This window comes from Ictidomys tridecemlineatus, chromosome 1 (genome assembly GCF_052094955.1).
Source record: "Ictidomys tridecemlineatus isolate mIctTri1 chromosome 1, mIctTri1.hap1, whole genome shotgun sequence".
In the NCBI taxonomy this organism is placed as follows: Eukaryota; Metazoa; Chordata; class Mammalia; order Rodentia; family Sciuridae; genus Ictidomys; species Ictidomys tridecemlineatus.
In genome coordinates, this window is record NC_135477.1 from 118,738,628 (window position 1) to 118,761,550 (window position 22,923).

Sequence of the window (22,923 nt, forward strand, 5' to 3'; positions counted from 1 at the left end):
ACCATTAAAAGCTTCAGTCTAGCTATTGTACCCCCATCCCGGTCTTGGCTCTGGGCCCTGGGCTGGTCTGGTTGTTTACCAGCAATCTGGACCTTCTTCAGAGAAAAGCATAGATGACCTATTAGTCTAATTCAAGCACTTAGCAAGGAATGTCTGTATTGTTCACACCCCCAGCCCCAAGCTAATGGAACCAAGCAAATAGAAAGGCCTTGACTCTCAGAGATCTTCCTGGGAGGGGAGGGAGGAGGAAGAAAAGTGGACCCAGTGCCCCACTGGAGTTTGTATGGAGGCAACTTGGCTGAGCATTTCCTGGGGCTGGGCAGGCTATGGGGATACAAGAATTCGCAGGGAGAGGCTTGCCCATTCCACCCATCACTCTGGCAACTCTTATACATATCCCATTCCCAGTTACCTCCCTCACTGCCTTAAAACTTGGCTCGAGAAAAATGCAGAGTAACATGGTTTGTCCTGGAAAAAAATCATATTGAAGTGTAATCCCATTGTGAGATATTAAAAGGGTAGAACTTTTGGGAGGTGATTAGGATTAGATAAAGTCATCAAGGTGGAGTCCCCATGATTGAATACTGGTAACTTTATGAGAGAGAGAGAACGTCCCCAAAAGAGAGACACAGACATACATGTGTGCTCCGTGTGGCTCTTGCCTTGTGATACTCTGTGCTACCTTGGGACTCTGATAGTGAGAAGGCCATCACAAGATGTGGCCCCTCAACCTTGGACCAGAATCATAAGCCATAAGTTTGTTTTTTGATGCTGGGGATTGAACCCACTGAGCCACATTCCATCCTCAGCCCTTTTTATTTTTTGTTTTGAGACAGTGTCTCGCTGAGATGCTGATGGTCGAAGTTGTTGAGGTTGGCCTCAAACTTGAAATCATACTCTTTTTTTTAAATTATTTTTCGGTTTTAGGTGGACACAATATTTTTTTTTTAGAGAGAGAGAGAGAGAGAGAGAGAGAGAGAGAGAATTTTTTAATATTTATTTATTTTTTTTAGTTCTCAGCGGACACAACATCTCTGTTTGTATGTGGTGCTGAGGATTGAACCCGGGCCGCACGCATGCCAGGCGAGTGCGCTACCACTTGAGCCACATCCCCAGCCCTTGGACACAATATCTTTATTTTACATTTATGTGGTGCTGAGGATCAAACCCAGGGTGTCGCACATTCTAGGAGAGCACTCTATCACTGAGCCACAACCCCAGCCCTGAAATCTTACTGTCTTAGCCTCCTGAGTCACTGGAATTACAAGCATGTGCCACCATGCTCAGCTTCTTTCCTTTTTTAAAAAAAAAATATTTTGAAAGCTGAGACTTAGTGAGACTCTGTCTCAAAATAAAAACAAAATTTAAAAAGGGATGGGAATGTGACTCAGTGTTTAAATGCCCCTGGTAAAAAGTCTTGAGATAGGGTTTTACTACATTGAACTCATAATCCTTCATGCTCAGCCTCCCAAGTAGCTGGGATTACAAACATGTGTCACTGCACCCAGTCCCATAGTACTACAAATAAATTCTTCTAACTGCATGGGTGGGTGTTTCCTTACTCCAATAGGATTACAAATTTCCTGAAATCACGGGCCAGTCTCTGCTTTTCTCTGGCCCCCAATATAATCTGGAGGGCCCCCATCTCAGGTGCTGTGGCAATCACATATAGAATCCCAGAAATGGCTAAAATTGGGATGGATACAGGTCTATAGCCCCCTCTAAGCTATTTTTCATTCCAATTCATGTCAAGAACACAGGGGCTGAGGGGCTTGGGATGTGGCTCAAGTGGTAGCGCGCTCGCCTGGCATGTGTGTGGCCTGGGTTCGATCCTCAGCACCACATACAAACAAAGATGTTGTGTCTGCCAAAAACTAATAAATAAATAAATAAATATTTAAAAAGAACACAGGGGCTGAGAGCCTTGCCTGAAGTCATATAGCAGTTGTGTCTCTTCACCATCTGGCCTGTATCCTTGTATCTATAACATCCCAAATTATGGAAAAATTCAAAATTTGATAAAATGGGAAAAGAGCATAAGTCTTGGGTCAAAATGTTTAATTATGATCCAAGAGGTCAGGGGGCTTTAGAACAGCAGTAGGAATAAAGCAAAGACCAAAGGCTTCAGCTCCTGATTTCCAAATGTTCTCCAGGATCCCAGGGCAGAGCAGGGCAGGCAGAAGGTTTCCATCCTCCATTCAAAGGATGGAACAAGGGGTCAGGAGTATTGCTCCAGCCTTCTTCACAAGAAAAATGTCTTTCTAGGCTGCCTCAGAACTTTCAGCCCTGCCTACCTGAAGAATGCAATAAGGAATGACTGATTTGTTAGACTCTGGATGATTATGGGTAGATGGGAGAAAGGAAGGGGAGAGCCTAGTGGAGCTGGTCACCACCAGAAGACATGGCTAAATGATAGCCATTAAATCCTAAGGAGGGCAGCCTGAGTCAGAAATGAGGATAAAAGTGGTGGAGGAATGAGGTTAACTAGTTAGGATCTGGAGGTCATAGCCCGTAGCATCTACTATGGCCTCATCTGGAGCCAACTGCAAGTTCTAGGTAGGGTTGGGGCTGCCATGTTGTACACTGCACCTCCTCTGGATGCTGTTCTTTTTTCACCCTTCATAGGTGGCAATCAGGCTGGGTGTGGTAGTGAGGAAGAAGGCCTCTGGGTAAAATTCAGCTACCAGAGGCTCCAAAGTAGAATCAAGGTAAATGTACAGGAAAAAAGAAAGGGCATCCAGGGCTGTGGCCTCAGAGCAGAGTCTTTCTGTGAAAGAAATGGAATAGAGTTCTTTTAGGGAGGTATCTTTACCTCTCTTCACTACCTCAGCCTCAGTTAAGACTGCCCCCTGCCCCTGAGGTGTCCATTAGAGGTCTATAGAATAGTGCCCCCATCCCTTTGTTTGCTTAGTTGAGTTTTCCCCAGATGGTCAGTAAACGTTTAAGAGGTACAGCAGAGGAGGCCCTACCTTTTGCTCCATCACAGAAAAGGTGGCGTCTTCCCAGTCCTGGGAGAAAAGCTGGCTGTGATAACGCATCTTAGCTGCAATGGCCTCCACTGAGCAGAGGAAAGAAGGAAGATTGGAAAGACATGGTAGAAGCAGATTCCTAGACTCCCAAGGCAGGAAAGGGAATGCCATGGGGACCCTGGGATCTAGGGGAACAGATGGGTAGGAATATCTCCTTCTGCTTGCTTGTTCCTCAAGCTGGAGATGTCTCAGGAGCCCAGACAGGTTGAACAGGCAGTGTTAGGGGTTACTCAGAGAGGGGCAGAAGGAAGAAAGGCTGGGGCTGGGGGTATGGAAATTAAAACAGAATTGGGCTGCTCTGAGGAGCTGGATGAAACCAATCTGGGCCAGAGTTGACCCCATCCTATCACCTCGGCTTTAGCTAATCCAACCCAGGGGCTGGGAGCAAGAGTATACTCACTGAGGCAGGGGTTGTGGGAGAAGGACCTCTCCAGCCCTTCACACTCCTCCTGCAGGTTGCCACTGCCTCGGCAGGTGCAGCTTAGGGCAACACTAGTGTTGATGTTGCTGATGAAGTTGGGGGTCATGGCAGTTCCTGTGGGATGAAAAGGGGAAGCAGTTGTCAGGGCCCAGGCTAACCCTCCTTTAGCTCCAACCCTCTCCCACCCATCTCAGGACCATACCATCCGGGTCTTCAGAGTATTCTCACCTTTAGGGTGAGCCCATCCTGTGGGTTCTCTACATATGCCCCAGCCTCACCAATCAGCCCCAGGTATGCTCGCAGACATCTGGACTGTTCTGTTGCACAAGTCCCCAGGATGTCCATAGGATGGCAGTGGGTCTGGAAATCTACCAGGCGTGATCTGGAAGAAAGGAAAAAAAAATTTTTTTTTTTTTTGGCAGTTCTGAAGGGGGTACTGTACCACTGGGCTATACCCCTAGTCCTTTTTATTTATTTATCTTAATTTTGAGAAGGGTCTAAAAATCACAATTTTGAAGACTTGTGATCCTCCAGCCTCAGCTTCCAAAGTAGTTGGGATTAGAGACATAAGCTACCATGCCTGGATCAAGAAGGGAAATTTCAAGAGTCCCCAATGAAGATCTGCCCTGCAGCCTTTATCCTTGCTGCTCTTTAGCCTGGCAAGCTCATTGTCACCCCAATTCCTCCTCTGCTTTCAGTGCTTGGTCCACCCCAACTTATCCTCAGTGAAGCCTGCCCCTGTCACTTTTAACCCAGGGCCTTCAGCACATCACTCTGAATTTAGGCTTCATAATCTCTAATTATGAGATCTTAGACAGCTTCTTTCACCCCAGTTTCCTAGACTGTAAAATAGGATAAAAGCACAACCTGGCAGATTTTCATAGATGAAATAAGAGAATGCATGTATCACATCCAGCATAGTGCCTGGCACATATTGTTTAATAAATGTTAGATATGAGCTTGGTGTGGTGGCATGTACCCATAATCCCAGTGTCTCAGGAGGCTGAGGCAGGAGGATTACAAATTCAAGACCAACCTTGGCAATTTAGCAATACCCTGCCTCTAAATAAATAAAAAGGGCTGAGGATGTAGCTCAGTGGCAGAGCAGCCCTGGGTTCAATCCCTAGTACTGCCAAATAAATAAATAAATATTAGATGTTATTATTATTACTATCATTTGTGGTTTTGGGGATAGAACCCAGGGACTTGCACATTTTAGGCACTGAAGTATACTAAAATTTTTTATATCGAGACAGGGGCTTGATATGTTACGCAGGTTGGTCTGGAACTTTTGATCCTTCTGTCTCAATTTCCCAAGTAGCTGGGACTACAATTGTGCACCACAGTACCCAGTCAGATATTATTATTAACATTCATTCCACAATACGTAAGGCTAGTTCTGTTTGGGTGATGTAATTGTGGGTGTTTTTCTTTCTATATGTTTTTCTGCAGTTTTCAATACATTTCTGGGTTGGGTCAATGGTTTACTTCTCTGTCACCTCCACTCTACTATGAACTCGTTGAAGATAGAGACAATATCTTAGCCATCTAACCTAGTACCTGTTATATAATAGTATTAGCTACTAGTGTAGTAATAGGCAGTACAGCAGAAAAGTTAAAAGCATAGACTCTAAGTCAGACCTGTTTACCCCAAACTTAACAAACCTAACCTACTAGCTGTGTTCCTTGTGTACCTATAAATGGTTATTTAACCATTCTTTTCTTTTTTTTTCATTTGTAAACTGAGGATGATTAAAACAAGAGCATCTATCTTATAGAGTTCTTATGAGGCTTATATGAGTTAATACATGTTAAGTACTTAAATCAATATCTGGCTCATAGGAAGTACTTAGTAAATGCTAATATTCTGATTATAGAGAGCCCTGACTTTGCAGATAAGGAAAGTAGTAATCAAAGAGGTAAACTACTTTCCTTACTGCATCATCTGTCACAAAAAATTAAGCAATAGATCTAAGTTGTATACCATGGTTGGTATGACATTTATTGTCAAAAATGTTACTTGAACAGATGATAAGTTCAATTTGTTGTTTTGTACTGAGAAGACACAGGAAAACCAGATTGGAATTTCAGATTTTCAGTGCCTAGCATTTGTGAGGCTCTGGGTTCAAACCCCAGCAATGAAATGCAAACCTCCCTACATAAATACATGGAGTTCTTAAAGGACAATAAATGACAAAATTAGCATTACCATTTATTGAGGACTTAACTCTGCCCCAGTAGGCTAAGTACTCTACATAAGTAATATAATCATGACTAGAGGTCTGTATTATTATTCCAGTTTTTGTGGAGAACTAAAAGTGATGGCTTGTCCTTCACATCTGGTTTGGGCATGTCCAGCTTGCTGAGATTCATTTTCCAGGATTTTCTAGTCACTGGGTCTTCATTTCATTTTTCCAGAAAAATAACTGGAAGCAAATGCTTCCCAAATTATGGTAGATTATCTTTAGGTGAGGGAATTTTGAGTGGTATTTTTTATATAGGCCTGTGCCACTGTGCCCATAAGTGGTATTTTTTATACATGTTTATGTTTTCTGAAGTTATTACATAAAGGAGGTTTTGTTATTTTTCCCAGGTTGGTCTAGAACACTCAGACGCAAGGAGTCTTCCCTCTTCAGCTTCTGAGAGCTGGGACTACAGGTGTGACCATCGCACCAGGTCAAAAGCTATAATCTTTTTAATATGAGTTTCACAAAATATCTAAGGCGAAGCACCTTGTGGGTCCACTGTTCCCTGAGGGCAGTTAGATCCAACCGGTGCAGGAAGGTGGCCAGAAGGAATGGAACATGTCACACCCATGCCCATCCTGCAGCCCAGACCCTGCACCTACCTGCACAGTGGATCCGTGAAACAGAGGCGCTGCAAATCCAGACAGTTGGGGGCCTCAGTTGGCAGTGCACAGCTGGGAGCAATAGTGTTGCGCCTACGCTCCCCACAGCTGCGGTCAGTGGGCAAGCAGGGACACAGCAGCAGGCCCTGCGCAAGAGGCTCTAAGGCCCTCTCAAAGAAGGAACGCAGCTGTCCAAGGCAGACTTGGCGCTGGCAGCGGTGTCCTGAACAGGCCTCCCCGTAACCCTTGCGTAGTCGGTCACACTTCTCATTAAGAGTACACAGCATAGCAAATTTGAGGCAGAGATCGGAGTCTGTAGGGAAGAAGGGCACTAAATCACTAGACCACATCCTTTCTGCATCACCTGTAGTTCAGTATCCCTAAGGAACCCCAGCAAACCCAATTTAACAAGGAAGAAATGGGGGTAGGAGGAAAGGGAGGACTTGAATTCAAGTCCGGAATAAAGCTACTGCTAATTCAAGGTTTTCTCTCTCCCCACAAACTGTATCTGGTACTATGAAGCCTTTTCTATTCTGTTCCTTATCTTGACTAGGTAAACATCATCCTCCATCATCATCATCATCATCATCATCATCTCTATATATCTAATAACCACTTATCTAGAACCAAGCATCCACAAAGTTCAAATAACCAAAATACTTCCTTCAATGCTGTGCAGTATGATCCCACAGTGAAAATCATAACCTAGAGGTCTTGCAACATTCCATAGCAGTTTTTGAACTGCTGGAAACAAATGCAACTAAATTCTATTTAGGTTTGGTTTGTACCTTTTTATTCAGTTTTACTATTACCTACCCTTCATTCATCTAATGATTCATGCATAAAAGTTCTTTTCCAAGTCTTGGAAAAGTATGGCGATATTTCCTCTTTTTTCCTTTCTTTTTTTCAGGACTCAGTGTAGGTTGCTGGGAATCAAATCCAGGGAACCTAGGGCTTCATGCATGCTAAGCATGTACCTTACTGCTAAGCTCCATCACTAGCTTCCTGATGATTTTTCTATAAAAAGAATATTTCAGCCCAGAACAACTAAATAACTTAAACAGGTCATTCACTGATTCCTTGAAACTAAGAATTTGCCATGTATAAATCTCTAGTTTTCCCTTAAAATTCTAATACATAAAACTAGCTATACAACAAAGCTCGCTTCAAAATTCTAATTTTTACAGAATTGACCATACAACAAAGCTTTCTTCTCCTCAAAAAATAGTGCATATATGTGTGTTCTTTTTCAATTAACTCTCGACCTTACACTCCTGAAAAAACATGCATTGTAGTCCTTGCCAGGCTGATGGTTCTCCACCCTAGTCACCCCTGTGGGGAGACAAAACCTCATTATTTTCTCTGCCCAACACCTCGCCCATTCCATTAGAATGGTTGAAAACAATTTTCTAGTCTTTATGGACAAAAAGGCTACTTTCCTTGCTGTGTCTAAATATTCCATTTCTGTACTTTTCTTTCTGTAACTACTGCCACTCCCACCATCCTCTTTGTAGGGACCAGGGGGACCTAATGGGTTTTCTCTGAATGCCTGACTAATAATTGTTATTTTTTTTGATGATTCCCATGAAAGCAGACCATGCAAGACAACTCAGACTTCTACGCTGACACAGTGTTTATTCAGTCACCTGGCAGGCTAGAAACTTACTCTGTAAGCCCCTAAGTTTGTGCTTCCCCCAGCCACCCTTCCCTTGGCCCAGCTCAGCCTCCCACTTCCCAGTTTCCCATCCTAGGCTTGCCTTCCACACCTGGTTTGAGTATGTCCAGCTTGCTGAGATTCATTTTCCAGGGTTTTCTAGTCACTGGATCTTCATAGGGGGAGACATCCAGTTCATAATCACCTAAAAACAAGGTAGGGAGCACCAGAATGCTAAGGACCTTGGAGGGGTAGGAGCAGGAGGAGGGGCTCAGGCTGCTGGGTCAGACCTCAAGCTCTATGCAGCAAAGGAAAAGGCACAACCTATAACTAGCTGCAAGGTGTGCAAAGATAAGAAAAATGCAGAGCCATAAAGATATGGGTTGTCCTGGACATGGTGGGGCATGTCTGTAATCCCAGCGGCTTGGGAGGCTGGGACAGGAGAATGGTGAGTTCAAAGCCAGCCTCAGCAATGGCGAGGCACTAAAGCAATTCCATGAGTCCCTGTCTCTAAATAAAATATAAAATAAGGCTGGGGTATGGCTCAGTGGTCGAGTGCTCCTGAGTTCAATTCCAGGTACCAAAAAAAAAAAAAAGATATGGATTTGGCCCAACAAATAAACTGATAAGAATAGAAGCCTTTGGGTAGGCAAAAAGAAATTGAGGAGGAGAGAGGTTTAATTGTTACTTGCCGAGATATGAACTCTGAACTATCTGATTCTGGTAAGTAGAAGTTCAGGGACATCAAGATGGTGGAGACAGGGTATAAGAAAGATGCCACTGGGGGCTGGGGTTGTGGCTCAGTGGTAGAGAGCTTGTCTAGCATGAATGAAGCACTGGGTTTGATCCCCAGCACCACACAAACTAAATAAACAAAATAAAGGTGTTGTGCCCATCTACAACTAAAAAAAATATTTAAAAAAAAAAGATGCCACTGGACAATACAGGGAGATAAGTCATGTTTCTGTTTACAATAAGTCCCATTACTATGACAACTCCTGACACTGAGGACTTATCACCATGACAACTCCTGCCACAGGTTCAGTATTTTAAATGGACCAATGGCAGTAAAGTAGGCAGTATTCTAATTAGGTTTCTAAAGTAACCAATGCTGTGGGGGGTGATTAGAGAATATTCTAATCAGGTATCATAAGGTAACCAATAGGAGCAAACAGGGTAAGGTCTTCAATTTAGTCTGTATAGGAAAGAGAATGACTTATAGCCCAGCAGCTGATTTCCAGACATTGGGACCTGAGCCTCTCTCTCGGTCAGCCCACTCTTCTCTACCTTACGGAGTGCTATCTTCACCTGTAATAAATCTGCTATTTCCTGCTATTTCTGTGTCTGTCTTTCTTTCTTTTTTCTTTTTCTTTTTTTGGTACCAGAGACCCAGAGTCACTCAACCACTGAGCCACATCCCCAGCACGTTTTTGTATTTTATTTAGAAGCAGGGTCTCACTGAATTGCTTAGGGCCTTGCTAAATTGCTGAGGCTGGCTTTGAACTTGCTATCATCCTGCCTCACCCTCCAGAGCCAATGGGATTATAGGTTGTGCCAGCATGCCCAGCTGCTTCTATATGTCTTCCTCATTTCTCTGTTTGGGACACCAAGGACCTGGATCCCAACTGGATACTCCAACAACAATTTCAGAGTTTCTGGATCCTAGCTCTCAGACATATTGTTTGTTTGGAATCAGGCAAGGGAACTCTGCCTTGTTTTCCCTTGCTATTATAGAAGGGACAATGGGGCACTCTGCTATAGGCCTGAATGCTTGACTATGGAGATGTATAGCATTCTGGAGAAACGGAAGTGAGGCCAGGCACTAACTGAGAAAAAAAAAAAAAAAAAAGAAAGAGAGAGAGAGACAAAATGATCTCAAAGTATATGCATCTTTCTCAGACACCCACAAGGGACTGCAGACTCCTTAAGGGGACTTACTAAGTCTTATCAAATCAGTGTATTGCCCCTATGCTTGGGAGGGGCTCAATAAATATTGGTTAATAAATCTTTTTGGAAGAGAGAGATGAGAAAGATAAGCTTGCAGGAATGTCATCCAAGAAGCCTTTGTAAATGCATGTTCAGGTGGGCAGGTATATGGATGTTATCAGGCAAACAAGAGAGGATGGGCTAGATATATCAGAAGACCTGAGAGCTCCAAAGGGGAAAGAAAACAGAGAAACAGGAGAATCCTGGAAGAAGTCTCTGGGGAAGTTAAAAAAGAGAAGAAATTAGGAGTAGGAAACAGAGAACAAGTGGTGTGGTAAAATTGTTTTATCATTCAATTATTTGTCCCCCACACTGTGGGAGGATTATACCTCCCTATCTGTTGCCATGTGACTTTTCACAGCCCCTGTGGATCGTACTTCAATGTCAGTCAGGCTTGGTCCCATGATTTGCTCTGGCTGGTGGACTATAAATTGAAGTGATGTAAATCACATCTAAGCAGAGCTTTTTTTTTTTTTTTTTTTTTTGCTATTAGGGTTAAACCCAAGAACCCTTACCCACTGAGCCACATCTCCAGTCCTTTTTCTAATATATTTTGAGAAAGGGTCTCACTAAGCTGCTTAGGATCTAAGTTGCTGCTTTGATCTTGGAATCCTCCTGCCTCATCCTCCCAAGTAGGCATGCACCACTGTGCCCAGGCTGAGCTGAAGCTTTAAGAACCATCATATTGCCCAGTATGGTAGCACATGCCTATAATCCCAGCAGCTTGAGAAGCTGAGGCAGGATTGCAAATTCGAGGCCAGTCTCAGCAATTTCATAAAGGCTTAAGCAACTTAGTGAGGCCCTGTCCAAAATAAAAACTAAAAAGGTGGGGGATGTGGCTCAGTGGTTCAGTCCCCAATACCAAAAAAAAAAAAAAGAACAATTATATCGTTATTACTTTTTCCTCTCTTACTTTAAATGAAGATAATTGATAGAACAGAGACAAATCCAATGCTTGGAAGTCTGCAGTACATAAAATGAGCAAGAAATAAATGTTTATTGTTAAAAAAGAGATGGGGATGGGGTGGGCTGGTTGTAACTAAAGTTTAACCTAGCAAATTCTTATTTTTTTTTTTAAAGAGAGAGTGAGAGAGGAGGGAGGGAGAGAGAGAGAGAGAGAGAGAGAGAGAGAGAGAGAGAGAGAATTTTTAATATTTATTTTTTAGTTCTCGGCAGACACAACATCTTTGTTGGTATGTGGTGCTGAGGATCGAACCCGGGCCGCACGCATGCCAGGCGAGCGCGCTACCACTTGAGCCACATCCCCAGCCCCCTAGCAAATTCTTATTAGAAATGCAATCAAGGAGGGGCTGGGGCTCGGGCTCAGTGGTAGAGCGCTCACCTAGCATGTGTGAGGCCCTAGGGTTGATCCTCAGCACCACATAAGAATGAAATAAAGATAATGTGTCCAACTATAAATAAAAAATAATAAATATTAAAAAAAAAGAAATGCAATCAAGGAGCAGGGTGTGGCAGCATACACCTATAATCCCAGCAATTTGGGAGGCTAAGGCAGGAGGATTGCAAGTTCTGGGCCAATCTCAGCAATTTAGTGAAACTCAGTCAAAAATAAAAAGTAAAAAAGATTGGAGACGTAGCTTAGTGGTAAAGTGTCCCTGGGTTCAATCCCTAGTACCAAAAACAAAAAAGCAACTGGAGGCTGGGTATAGTGACACACACACTTGTAATCCCAACAATTTGGGAGACTGAGTGAAGAGGATTGCAAATTTGAGTTTAGCCTCACTAACTCAGAAAGACTGAGTGAGAAACCGCTCAAAATAAAAAATAAGAGCTGGGGTGTAGCTCAGCGGTAAAGTGCCCCTGGCGTTCAATCCCCAGGACCCCCATCACACAAAAGCAATGCAATTAGGGCGTTAGGAGGTGTTGCTCAGTGGTCGAATGCTGCTTAGTACCCTTAAGGCCCTGAGTTTGATTCTCAGTACCACAAAAACAAAACAAAACAAAAACAATTGGGGTAAGGGGAAGAAAAAATGCAATTTTTACCTATAGGTAGATTGCTGTAGGAACAAAAATCCAAATATGTAGCAATTCTTTGGAACTGGGCAGTGGATAGAGAAGAAGCTTTCTGGGGGCTGGAAAAATAGTAGTCTTCATTATGCAGTAACAAAGCATTTGGTAAATTATTTCCCCTAATAATTTGGAAGGAAGATGAGCTTATGCTGAACGAACTTGTGTTTTAAGGGGAAGAAGCCGAGAAGCAGAAGGTTACTAGTATGTCTTGATTGTTACTGGCTGCATTTGGCAAGGTATTAAGAGAAAAACAGAAGCTCAGAAAAGAATTGGCCAGTTTAGCAGATAGGCATGGTGGTGCCTGTCTGCAGTCCCAGCTACTAGAGAGGCTGAGGCAGGAGGATTCCTTGAGTCCAGGAGTTCAAGACCAGCCTGGTTGTAGTGAAAAGGTGTCTTGACAAAATAAAAAATAAAAGAATTGGCTGGTTTGCAAGTAGGGAGGATATGGACAAAAGAATCCAGAAATTCCAAGACTTGAAGGATGAAGAGATGCAGCAACTATATCTCATATTCAAATGGTAAAAGATAAAATTGAAAATGCTTTGAGTGATAAAGTTGATAACAGTCAGGCTTGGGGGAAAGACCAAATTAAGTATGTGGCTATCCTGGAGTTTATGAAGATTTCTCAATTGATTAAGATGGTACCAAATAGATCTGCCAGTTGGACAAATGTACTCAGGGAAAGAAAACTAAAGTAGTGACTCTCCCATAGAGGTCTGATAGGGACAGGGAACTTCTAATTAGGTTTAGAAAGAGGTGCATGTCTTGTGGGAAAGGCTACTGGCACATGAGATGAAGGAATCAAAGATATAAAAAGCAATTACTTTTTGAGAGACTTGTACTTCTAACAGCTAACAGCCTGGATTAAAAAAGACTGTAACCATTTGAGACTTAAAAATGCCCCAACATTCCTCAGACAGGAAATAGGATAAGAATGCTTCTCCAGTCCCAGAGGTTGTAGTCTCCAATGCCCTTTTCAAATGTGGTAAAGAGAATAATGGAAAAGCCAGGATCTCCCAGAGGGTTGAGCCAAGAACCTTGAAGAACAATGGATAGGGCAGCTACTCCCACAGAGGAAAAAAAAAAAAGGTGTGTGTGTGGGGGTCTTCTTATAGAATAAGCCTGGGTTGGGAATGTGGTCAGTGGATGACACTGGTATGTGTGAGACCCTGGGTTTGATCCCCAGAGAAGAGGATCCTTGCAAAATATGCCTAGCAAAATTTTAGAATTCTTCGAATCAATGTCTGCTGTGTGCCTCCCATTCCTTCCCATTCTGAAAGTGTTTGTTGTAGTTATCCTGAGCCTGTTCTATTATTGTACACTGAGTATGTATGGGAGGCAAATGACCTTTTTAGCTCATAAAGATAAACTAGGGGGTCTGGAGTTGTGGCTCAGTGGTAGAGTGCTCACCTAGCCTGCGTGAGGCACTGGGTTCAATCCTCAGCACCACATAAAAATGAAATAAAGATATTGTGTCTACCTCCAACTAAAAAATAAATATTAAAAAAATATAAACTAGGGTTAGGCGTGGTGGCACATGCCTGTTATCGAAACAACTCTAGAGGCTGAGGCAGGAGGATCATAAGTTTGAAGCCAGTCTCAGCAACTTAGGGAGACCCTATCTCAAACTACAACCAAACAAACAGAAACCAATATAGAAACTATCATAAGATCCTAAGATCCTAGACTTGGAGCTTGATGTCATGTTCTGATAGAATTTTTAGGACATCTTCCTTGGAAAATTAGGTGGATATATATTACTTGTGGAAGGAGGGGAAATTAATATTTTTATCAAGCTGTAAACTGTGGTAAATTGTATTATTGTTTCCAATTATTCTTTGCCTTGCCTATAAGATTAAATATCTTCACTCATTGTCATGTGATTTATTTATTACTTTTTAATTTTTTTGCTACTGGGAATTGAACCCCAGGAATGCTTTACCATTGAGCTATATCTCCAGGCCTTTTTGAGACAGGGTCTCACTAAGTTGCTAAGACTGGTTCAAATTTGCAATCTTCCTGCCTTGGTCTCCTGAGTTGCTGGGATTATAGGTATGTGCCACCAGGTCCAGTTTTGCCAAGTTATTTTTGATGTCTCCCTATGGGAGGAATATATTTCCCTAATCTAGTAATGTGAGGCTTGGTCAGATTATTTTCTCTTTGGAATTTGTAACAATTGAGCAGGGTTCTATTGTTGTTGTTTTGGTACTGGGGATTGAACACAGAGTGCTCTACCATTGGGCTACAATCCCAGCCCTTTTTATATTTGAGACAGGTGATCACTAAGTTGCAAGGCTCAAACTTGTGATCCTCATGCCTTAGCCTCCTAAGTAGCTGGTATCATAGGTGTTTGCTACCATGCCTGGCTTGAACAGAAGCTTTTAAAAGCATTGTATAGTTTACCAATGCTCATTTCCTTCACCATGAGAAGGGAACATCCCACAAAAGGCTGTGCCTTTAGCCTGGATCCCAGAATGACAACAGTCAGCTCAGAACATGAAAACAGTCAGCTCAGAACATGAGCAAGAACTAAATCTTTGTTTTGCAAGACAGTCCAATAAAAGCTGATTAATATAGAAAACGGCCTATAGAAGGAGTCAAAGGTAGTGCTTCTCTTTGGCTTTTTTTGTGACTTTTATCATCCATCTTCAGTTCTGTTAATCATATCATTTCTGCTAAAGGCTGGCCTGAGATGATACCATTCAGTCTCTGAACTTGTGGATTACATGATATTTGGAGTTAAAACTGCTTTTCTCTACTCCTCTCTGTATCTTTCTGCTCTAGGAACTCCCCAGGTTGAGCCTGTGCCTGGATTAGAAGTCTGTCAAGAGGAAACCACAGGTAAAAAAAAAAAGAGGAAAACGTGAGGGCAGTATTTTGAGGGCTCAAAGGGACACTGCCAATTTTTCCCTCCATCTCTTACTGGTGCCAAATGCAGAGGTTCATTGTCATCACCATCAGAATCTACTATGTGGCCCATATCCTGCAGAACTGAAAAACAACTCCCAAAGTGGGGCACACTTGTAATCCCAGGAAGCTAAGGCAGGTCCTGCCTCAGCCTGGGCAATTTAGTAAGACTGTTTCAAAGTAAAAAGGGCTGGGGATATCACTCAGTAGTAGAATGCCTCTGGGCTCAATACCCAGTAGTAAACAAAAAAGATGACTGGGGATATAGCTCAGCTGGTAGAATGTTTGCCTTGCATGCACAAGGTCCTAAGTTCAATCCCTAGCACCACATTAAAAAAAAAAAAAAAAAAAAAAAAGCAATGCTTAGGTATATACATCAAATATAATTTTTTAAAAATTTTTTAGTGGTAGCCATTTATTTATCTTTATTTATTTATGGTGTTGAGGATCGAACCCAGGGCCTTGCATGTTCTAGGTGAGCACTCTACTGCTGAGCCACAACCTCAACCCCACATCAATATTAAAAAAAAAAAAAAAGAAGAAGAAGAAAAGAAATTCCAAGAGCCATCCTCCTCAGCTTAGTCCACTCTAGGATGGAGGTCTCACCAATGCTGCGGGCAGGATGAATGGTCCAATAGATGTCCAGGCAGGTAGCTTGATTCTTCATGCGTCGGTGGCATGTACAGCCCATCAGAGAGCTATTCCTGAGTTTCTCTGCTGCCTCTAGGCAGTCTGCAGGGAAAGAAGGCCCCTCTAAGGGTAATGGGGTGCTTAGACTAGAGGTGCAAGAACCCAGGTGGTGGTAAGCAGCCTTGCAAGTGGGATCAGCCTGGCACTTCCTCTTGGCCTGGATACAACTGTTCCTGAACCGGCTCTCTGTGGGAAGGGAGTCTCCTGTAGAGAGATCAGATGAGGGTCACATATGATCAGAGTAGCTGTCTGGGAGTATTAAGCCAGTTGTGAGGTAGGATTGGGGAGATTCCTGATGAAACCTTGAGAAAATCTCAAGGGTAGCACAAATTGCCTTTAGGAATGATGTGGAGAGAAAGAAGTCCCACAGAACCTCCTTTACATCCTAAATTCAATTTAAAAAAAGTCCCATTAACTCCCCAACCTATGTGGAATCTGTCTACTTTTTTATTTAAGTTTGGTTTGCCCCTGCCTGTTCTGTTCAGTTTTGCTATCGCCTGCCCATCATTCATCTACTGATTCATGCATAGAAGCTCTCCATACTCTTGAGTCTTGGAAAAATATGGTGATATTTCTTTTTTACTTTTTTTCATGTCTGTCTCTTTAGCCAGACCTCTTTACTGGTCTCACTGATTTCATCTTCCAAACTCATTCCTTCACACAATCTTAATATCTTTATTTTTATATTTATTTTTTAGTTATAGGTGGACACAGTGTCTTTATTTTACTTTATGTGGTGCTGAGGATCGAACCCAGTGCCTCACACATGCTAAGTACTCACTCTACCTCTGAGCCACAACCCTAGCCCCTTAATATCTTTTTTAATAAAAAATTTTAATTGGAAAGCTTTTTATTGAGATAAAATTCACACAAAATTATGTTTCTTAAAGTACACAACTAAGTGGCATTTAGAATATTCACAATGTTGTTGAACTATCACTTGTAATTCCAAAACATTTTCATTCATCCCAAAAGGAAACACATACCCATTAAACAAGCACTTGTTATTCACTCTTCTCTCCAGCAGCCTCTGGGAACCAGTAGTCTCCTTTCTGTCTCTATGGATTTACCTATCCTATATATTTCTTTTTTCTTTTTTTAAAAATATTTTTTAGCTGTAAATGGATCTTTTATTTAATTTATTTATTTATATATGGTGCTGAGGATTGATCCCAGGACCTCACACATGCTAGGCAAGTGCTCCACCACAACTCCAGCCCTATCCTATATATTTCATTGAAAGAGTATTACTCAATTTTGCTTGATCTTTTATCTTTTTTTTGTGTGTGTGTGGGGGGGTGGTATCAGGGATTGAACTCAGGGGCACTCAACCACTGAGCCACATCCCCAGCCCTTTTCTTTATTTTATCTAGAGAGAGCCTTACTGAGTTATTTAGCACCTTGCTTTTGCTGAGGCTAGCTTTGAACTCATGATCCTCCTGCCTCATCCTCCAATTACAGGTTGAGCCACTGTGTCTGGCTTTATCTTTATTTTTGGTACTGGGTATTGAACCCAGGGTGCTTTACCACTGAGCTGTATCCCCAGCCCTTTTGAGACAGAGTCTTACTAAATTGCTAAAAGTTGGTCTCAAAATTATGATCCTTCCTCCTCAGCCTTCCAATTGCTGGGGTTATAGGTGTGCACATCAGTGCCTGGCTAACACAATTGATCTTTAATATCTGGCTTTTCTCACCTAGCATATTAGTTTTTTTTTTTTTGGCGGGGGGGGGGGGGGGGGGTCCAGGGATTGAATTTAGAGGCCTTCACTGGACCACTAAGTCACATCCTTAAACCTATTTTGTATTTTATTTAGAGACAGGGTCTCACTGAGTTGTTTAGGGCCTGACTAAATTGCTGAGGTGGCTTTGAAGTCATGATCTTCCTGTCTCAGCCTCCCAAGCCACTGGGGTAACAGGCGCACACCACTGTGCCCGGTTTAGCATATTGTTTCTGAGGTCCATCCATAGTTTGTGTCAATGCTTCATTCATTTTTATAGATGACTATTTCATTGCATGGGTATGCCACATTTTTTTGTCCATTCATTAATTGATGGGCATTTGTTTCTATCCTTTGTATATTGTGACTGCTTCTTTAGTTATATGTAACTGGTATCATTCATATACAAGCATTTGTTTGAACACCTGTTTTCAATTTGTTTGGATATCTATCTAGGAGTAGAGCTGCTGGGTCATACAGTAATTTTCTGTTTAACTTTCTGGGGATCTGCCAGTAGTCATAAACATTTTACATTCCCACTAGCAATATATGAAGAGCCTAGCTTCTATACTTACTTGACAACTCTAATTGTTTTCTACTTTTTAAAATTATGGCCATCCTTGTGGGTATGAAGTGTTATCTCACTGTGTTTTTTATTTGCATTTCCCTAATAACTAAGGATATTGAGCATATTTTTATGTTCTTATTATCCATTTGTACATTTTGTTTAGTAATATGCTTTCTTTTCTTCATCACTGGGATTGAACTCAGGAGTGTTCTATCTCTGAGCTATATCCCCAAATATTTTCAATTTTAGTTTAAGACAGGGTCTAAGTTAGCCATTTTGGCCTCAAACTTGTGATCCTTCTGCCTTAGCCTTCTAAGTAGCTGGGATTATAGATATGTTCCATTGTGCTAGACATTGGATTCTTTTGTTTGTAAAATTCACCTGTATTGACAAGGATAGTAGTAAATAGCCTAATTTCATTGTTGCATAGCATGCCATTATATAAGCATAATTCTAGTTGTTTTTTTTTTGGGGGGGACTAGGGATTGAACCCAGGGGCACTGCACTTTAGTACTGAGCTACATCCACAGTTCTTTTTTTATTTTGAAACAGGGTCTCCTTAAATTGCTTAGGATGGTCTTGAACTTGTGATCCTCTTGCCTCAGCCTCCTGAGTTGCTGGGATTACAGGTATGGGCCACCATGCCTGGCTATATACTCTGATTTATAAGACCTTTATAAGACTTAATCCCTTTTTATTTTAAGACAGGTTCTCACTAGGTTGCATACAGTCTTGCTAATTCTTGAGGCTGGCTTCAAACCTGTGATCCTCCTGTCTCAGCCTCCTGAGCCACCAGGATTACAGATATGTACCACCATCACCTGACTAATCAGTTTCTTTCTATTTTTTGTTTTTCAGTTTCTTGACATTTCTTTTACTTGCCTCATTCTAGTCTCAGCCTGGCCTGGGACAATTCACTTTCTGGACTTTAGTTTCTTTCTTTCTTTTTTTTTTTTTTTTAAAGAGAGAGAAGGAGAGAGAGAGATAGAATTTTTAATATTTCTTTTTTTTAGTTTTCGGCGGACACAACATCTTTGTTGGTATGTGGTGCTGAGGATCGAACCCGGGCCGCACGCATGCCAGGCAAGCGCGCTACCGCTTGAGCCACATCCCCAGCCCTGGACTTTAGTTTCTTTAATAGTAAAATGGGGAACTGAGGCTGGGGATGTGGCTCAGTGGTAGAGTGCTTGCCTAGCATGCATGAAGCCCTGGGTTTGTTTCCCAGAAAATAAAAGTGAGAGAGATACTGGATTCTATCCTTTAATGGAAGGGATGAAAAAGAAATGATAGCTTTCTTTTAGGGATATATCAGAATTTCTAAAGGGACTACATAGTTTAAAAAAGCATATTTAAGCCTAATGCAGTGGTATGTGCCTATAGTCCTAGCCACACAGGAAGGAGGATAGGAGGATCATTTCAAGTGGGAGGGAGGGGAAAGAAAAATAAAAATAAAAGGAGAAGCAAGAAGGGAGGGAGGGAGAATATAAAAAGCATATTTGGTAATTTTATATGTGCAAGATGAAAAAAAGTTTCAAATTTCAAAAAAATATTAGCCAGGGCTGGGGATGTGGCTCAGCGGTAACACGTTGGCCTGGCATGCGTGGGGTGCTGGGTTCGATCCTCAGCACCACATAAAATAAAAAATAAAGATGTTGTGTCCACCGAAAACTGTAAAATAAATATTAAAAATTTATCTCTCTCTCTCTCTCTCTCTCTCTCTTTCTCTCTCTCTCTCCCCCCCCCCTCTCTCTCTCCCCCCCCCATCTCTTCTCTCTCTCTTAAAAAAATATATATTAGCCAGCCATGGTAGAATAGAGATCCCAGAGATTTGGGAGGCTTGCAAGCTCAAGGTCAATCTTGGCAACTTAGTGTTGAGCCCATCTCAAAATAAAAAAATAAAAGGGCCATGTACTGTGGTTCATGCCGCTAATCCCAGTGGCTCAGGAGGCTGAGGCAGAAGAATTGCAAGTCCAAAGTCAGCCTCAGTAACTTAGTAAGGCCCTAAGAAACTTAGTGAGACCCTGTCTCAAAAGAAAAGGGCTGGGATGTGGCTCAGTGATCAAGTACCCCAGGTTCAATCCTGGTACCATAAAGTAAATTTAAAAGGGCTAGAAGTTGAAATTTAAGTATGAGATTTTAAAACCTTAACCAAAAAGGGGACATGAATTTAAATAGGTTGAGAAATTCTAAAACTTTAAGATGCTACTCCAGGACTGGGGTTGTGGCTCAGAATTAGAGCTCTCACCTCGCACGTGAGCGCTCTAATTCTGTGGGGCTGAGCGCTCTAATTCTGTGGGGCCCTGGGTTCAATCCTTAGCACCACATAAAAATAAACAAAATAGAGGTACTATGTCCAACTACAACATATATATATATATATATATATGTATATATATATATATATATATATATATTTAAAAGAAATAAGATGCTACTCCAGGTATGTACTCAGTAAAAGGTCACTGAAAGAAATAGGTTCAAGTCATTGTTGTTACTGGAATAAGTAAATACTTATCTGAACTTAAATATTGAATCACAACCATTTAAAAAAAAAACCTAACTTTTTTCTTTTTTGGGGGGTACTGGGGATTGACCCCAGGGGAAATTGCTGAGACTGGCTTTGAACCTGCAATCTCTCTGCCTTAGCCTCCTGAGCTGCTAAAATTACAGGCATGTACCACCGCACTCAGCCCCCCAAATATTTTTTTAAATTTTTTTGTATTTGTGGATAGACAGAATGCCTTTATTTTGTTTATTTTTATGTAGTGCTAAGGATCAAATCTAGTGCCTCACACATGCAAGGCAAGTGCTCTGCCATTGAGCTATAGCCCCAACCCTCTCCCCCAGCTATTTTTAAATTTGAGACAGGGTTTTGGTCTTCTTAAAGTTGTGTCTAGTGGCCAACATTTAAAAAACCAGAAGATTTCACATAAAACTATGGACTCCCAATTTCTCTTCAAATATAAAACACTGTGGGCCTACGTGCCCACAATATAACAAATGGAGTTGTGTGATGAATGCCTCCTTTCAGCAAGTCATGCACTATTCAATTTGTCACAGTCCCTACATTCTCTACCATACCTTCACTACTTCCTCCTTTATACTACCACTGCTATGTCTATTTCTCACTTAGTCAGCAGCTTGACCTCCTGAGTTCTTCTTGGTTCATTAGAGAATGAGTAGCAGCAAATGAAGAAGATCAGTCTATGCACAAGATCCTCATTTGTTTTTCTCCATAGAAAAGAAGAGAGGCCCATAGCTTGGGCACCCATTTTATGGATGAATAAATAAGAAAAGTACGATGCATTAAGAAATATAGCAAGCTAAGACCAGATTGAGGTTAGAACCAAGAAGTCCTAGCTCCAACCTATTTTAGAATGATTTTCAGTACATGATGCTACTTTCCTGGGTGTTAGTTGTCTCCTTTATTCTTGACTCTACTGGGGCCCAAGCAGTGGTATTTTTTACCTAATTGTTAAAACCAGCAATTGGTCTGGGCAGCACTTGACCCTACATAGCAGCTCCTGGATGATTGTGTTAAGGATTTTCAACAAAGCCACTTAATCAGAAATCACTGCTATCAAATACTATAAAATATGGATCTGCCAACTATACTGTTTCCCTGAATTAGTTAATGAGGAAGGCATTTATTTAGTGTTTATCCCTGATCCTGACACAAAGCCATACATTAGGGTTAGTGAAATTTCCTAGGCAGTTAATTCAAATTGGTGATGTCTTGCTCTCCAGATTCACTGATTGAACCTATCTTGACAAACCAGTCTTTTCTCTCCTTCCTTCCTTAACTGTCTCACAGCCAAGATTGTATTTCTATAATCCCACAATGTGAAAGATGATGGGAAATGAGTGTGGCCTCTGCCTTGAGATTCTCTTCACTCAGGTTCTGGTAGGAGCCCCAGAATGACAGTCCATGTACCTAATCCCATTTCCCAAGGCCATGGGGCATTTTTCTAGGCATGCTGGAGCCTAGACTGCTCTTCTTTAGGTGAATGGCATGGTGCTAAAGCCAGGCTGTGTCTTGTAGGAAAAGATCATCTGGCTCAACAAGGTGTCTTCTGCACCAATTTAAAAAGTAAACATTTAACCTGGCTTGATGGACCAAGCCTATAATCCCAGAGACTCTGGAGGCTGAGACAGGAGGACTTCAAGTATGAAGCCAGTCTCAGGAACTTAGCAAGGCTCTAAGCAACTTGCCAAACCTTGTCTCAAATTTTTTAAAAATTAAAAAGGGGACGGTGCTTGGGGTGTGACTTAGTGGGTAAATCCTCTAGGTTCAATCTCTGGTTTAAAAAAAAAAACAGTAACAATAATAATTAAGTATATGGTATGGTGGAGTTGGGTAGTTTTCAAATTCTCAACACACAACCAAATGATGATGTTAGCAAGTTCTGGCCAGCTTACAACCTCAAAGGGCGTGAAGAGAAGTTGAAGGCCGCTTAGAGGAAATGGCAGTCCAGCCCATGATCAGATTCTTCTTGCTTCCTAGAGATGCTGTCTTATAGTAGACTAGCTGCAGGTTATTTTGTAATTGTGTAGATGAGTCACAAAAGAGAGAAGGGGGAGAACAAGGAGCAAGGAGATGCTTGCTTATCCAGGTCAATGCTGGCACTCAATCTATATGAGTTCAGACACCGTATTAGGCATGGTATTCAGGGCCCTCTGGTCTTCCTCCTCCAGTTTCCCAGACTCCAGAACTGACACAAACACGGGACCTGGAGGCAGCTGCACCCACTGTGTCCCGCCTACATGCTCACCTCCACCTGCCCCTCCCTGCAGCACCGGCGGGTTCCAGCTGCACCTACCCACAGACTACACTCACCAGCTCCAAGGGGCAGCAACAGCAGCAGCAGCAGCAAGACCACCGGCGACAGCCGCCGGCTGGCGGAGCGCACCATGGCGGGGTGTGGGTGTCAGGTGTCCGCCTCCGAGGGCGCTCTGCCTATGCCGGACACCGCTGTCTCCCGGTTCCTAGAGCTTGAGTTCAGAAAGCGGGACTCCCTCCGCCGGCGCCTCCCACCGCCGCCTCCCGCCCCTCCTCGCGGGCGGCGCCGGC

General features: G+C 42.3%; 1 protein-coding gene across 1 annotated transcript; it reads right to left on the reverse strand.

Annotated features, from left to right (window-relative positions):
• Positions 1-2,043: 2,043 nt before the first annotated feature.
• Gfra3 (GDNF family receptor alpha 3) lies at positions 2,044-22,923 on the reverse strand. The gene is made up of 8 exons (XM_021727733.3): positions 22,690-22,923; positions 15,483-15,770; positions 8,065-8,157; positions 6,299-6,611; positions 3,729-3,832; positions 3,430-3,564; positions 2,970-3,058; positions 2,044-2,767 (listed from the first exon to the last, which is right to left on the reverse strand). The coding sequence occupies exons 1-8, from the start codon at positions 22,763-22,765 to the stop codon at positions 2,681-2,683; spliced, it is 1,185 nt and encodes a 394-aa protein (XP_021583408.3). The 5' UTR covers positions 22,766-22,923; the 3' UTR covers positions 2,044-2,680.

Bases quoted from the DNA above. Each gene is read 5' to 3' on its own strand.
- Gfra3 (XM_021727733.3), bottom strand. From the start codon at position 22,765: ATGGTGCGCTCCGCCAGCCGGCGGCTGTCGCCGGTGGTCTTGCTGCTG. The intron at 8,158-15,482 runs GTGAGACCTCCA...CCTTGTTTTTAG, and splicing joins TCATCCTGCCCGCAGCATTG to GTGATTATGAACTGGATGTC. The intron at 3,059-3,429 runs GTGAGTATACTC...TCCTCTGCTCAG, and splicing joins CTCCCACAACCCCTGCCTCA to TGGAGGCCATTGCAGCTAAG.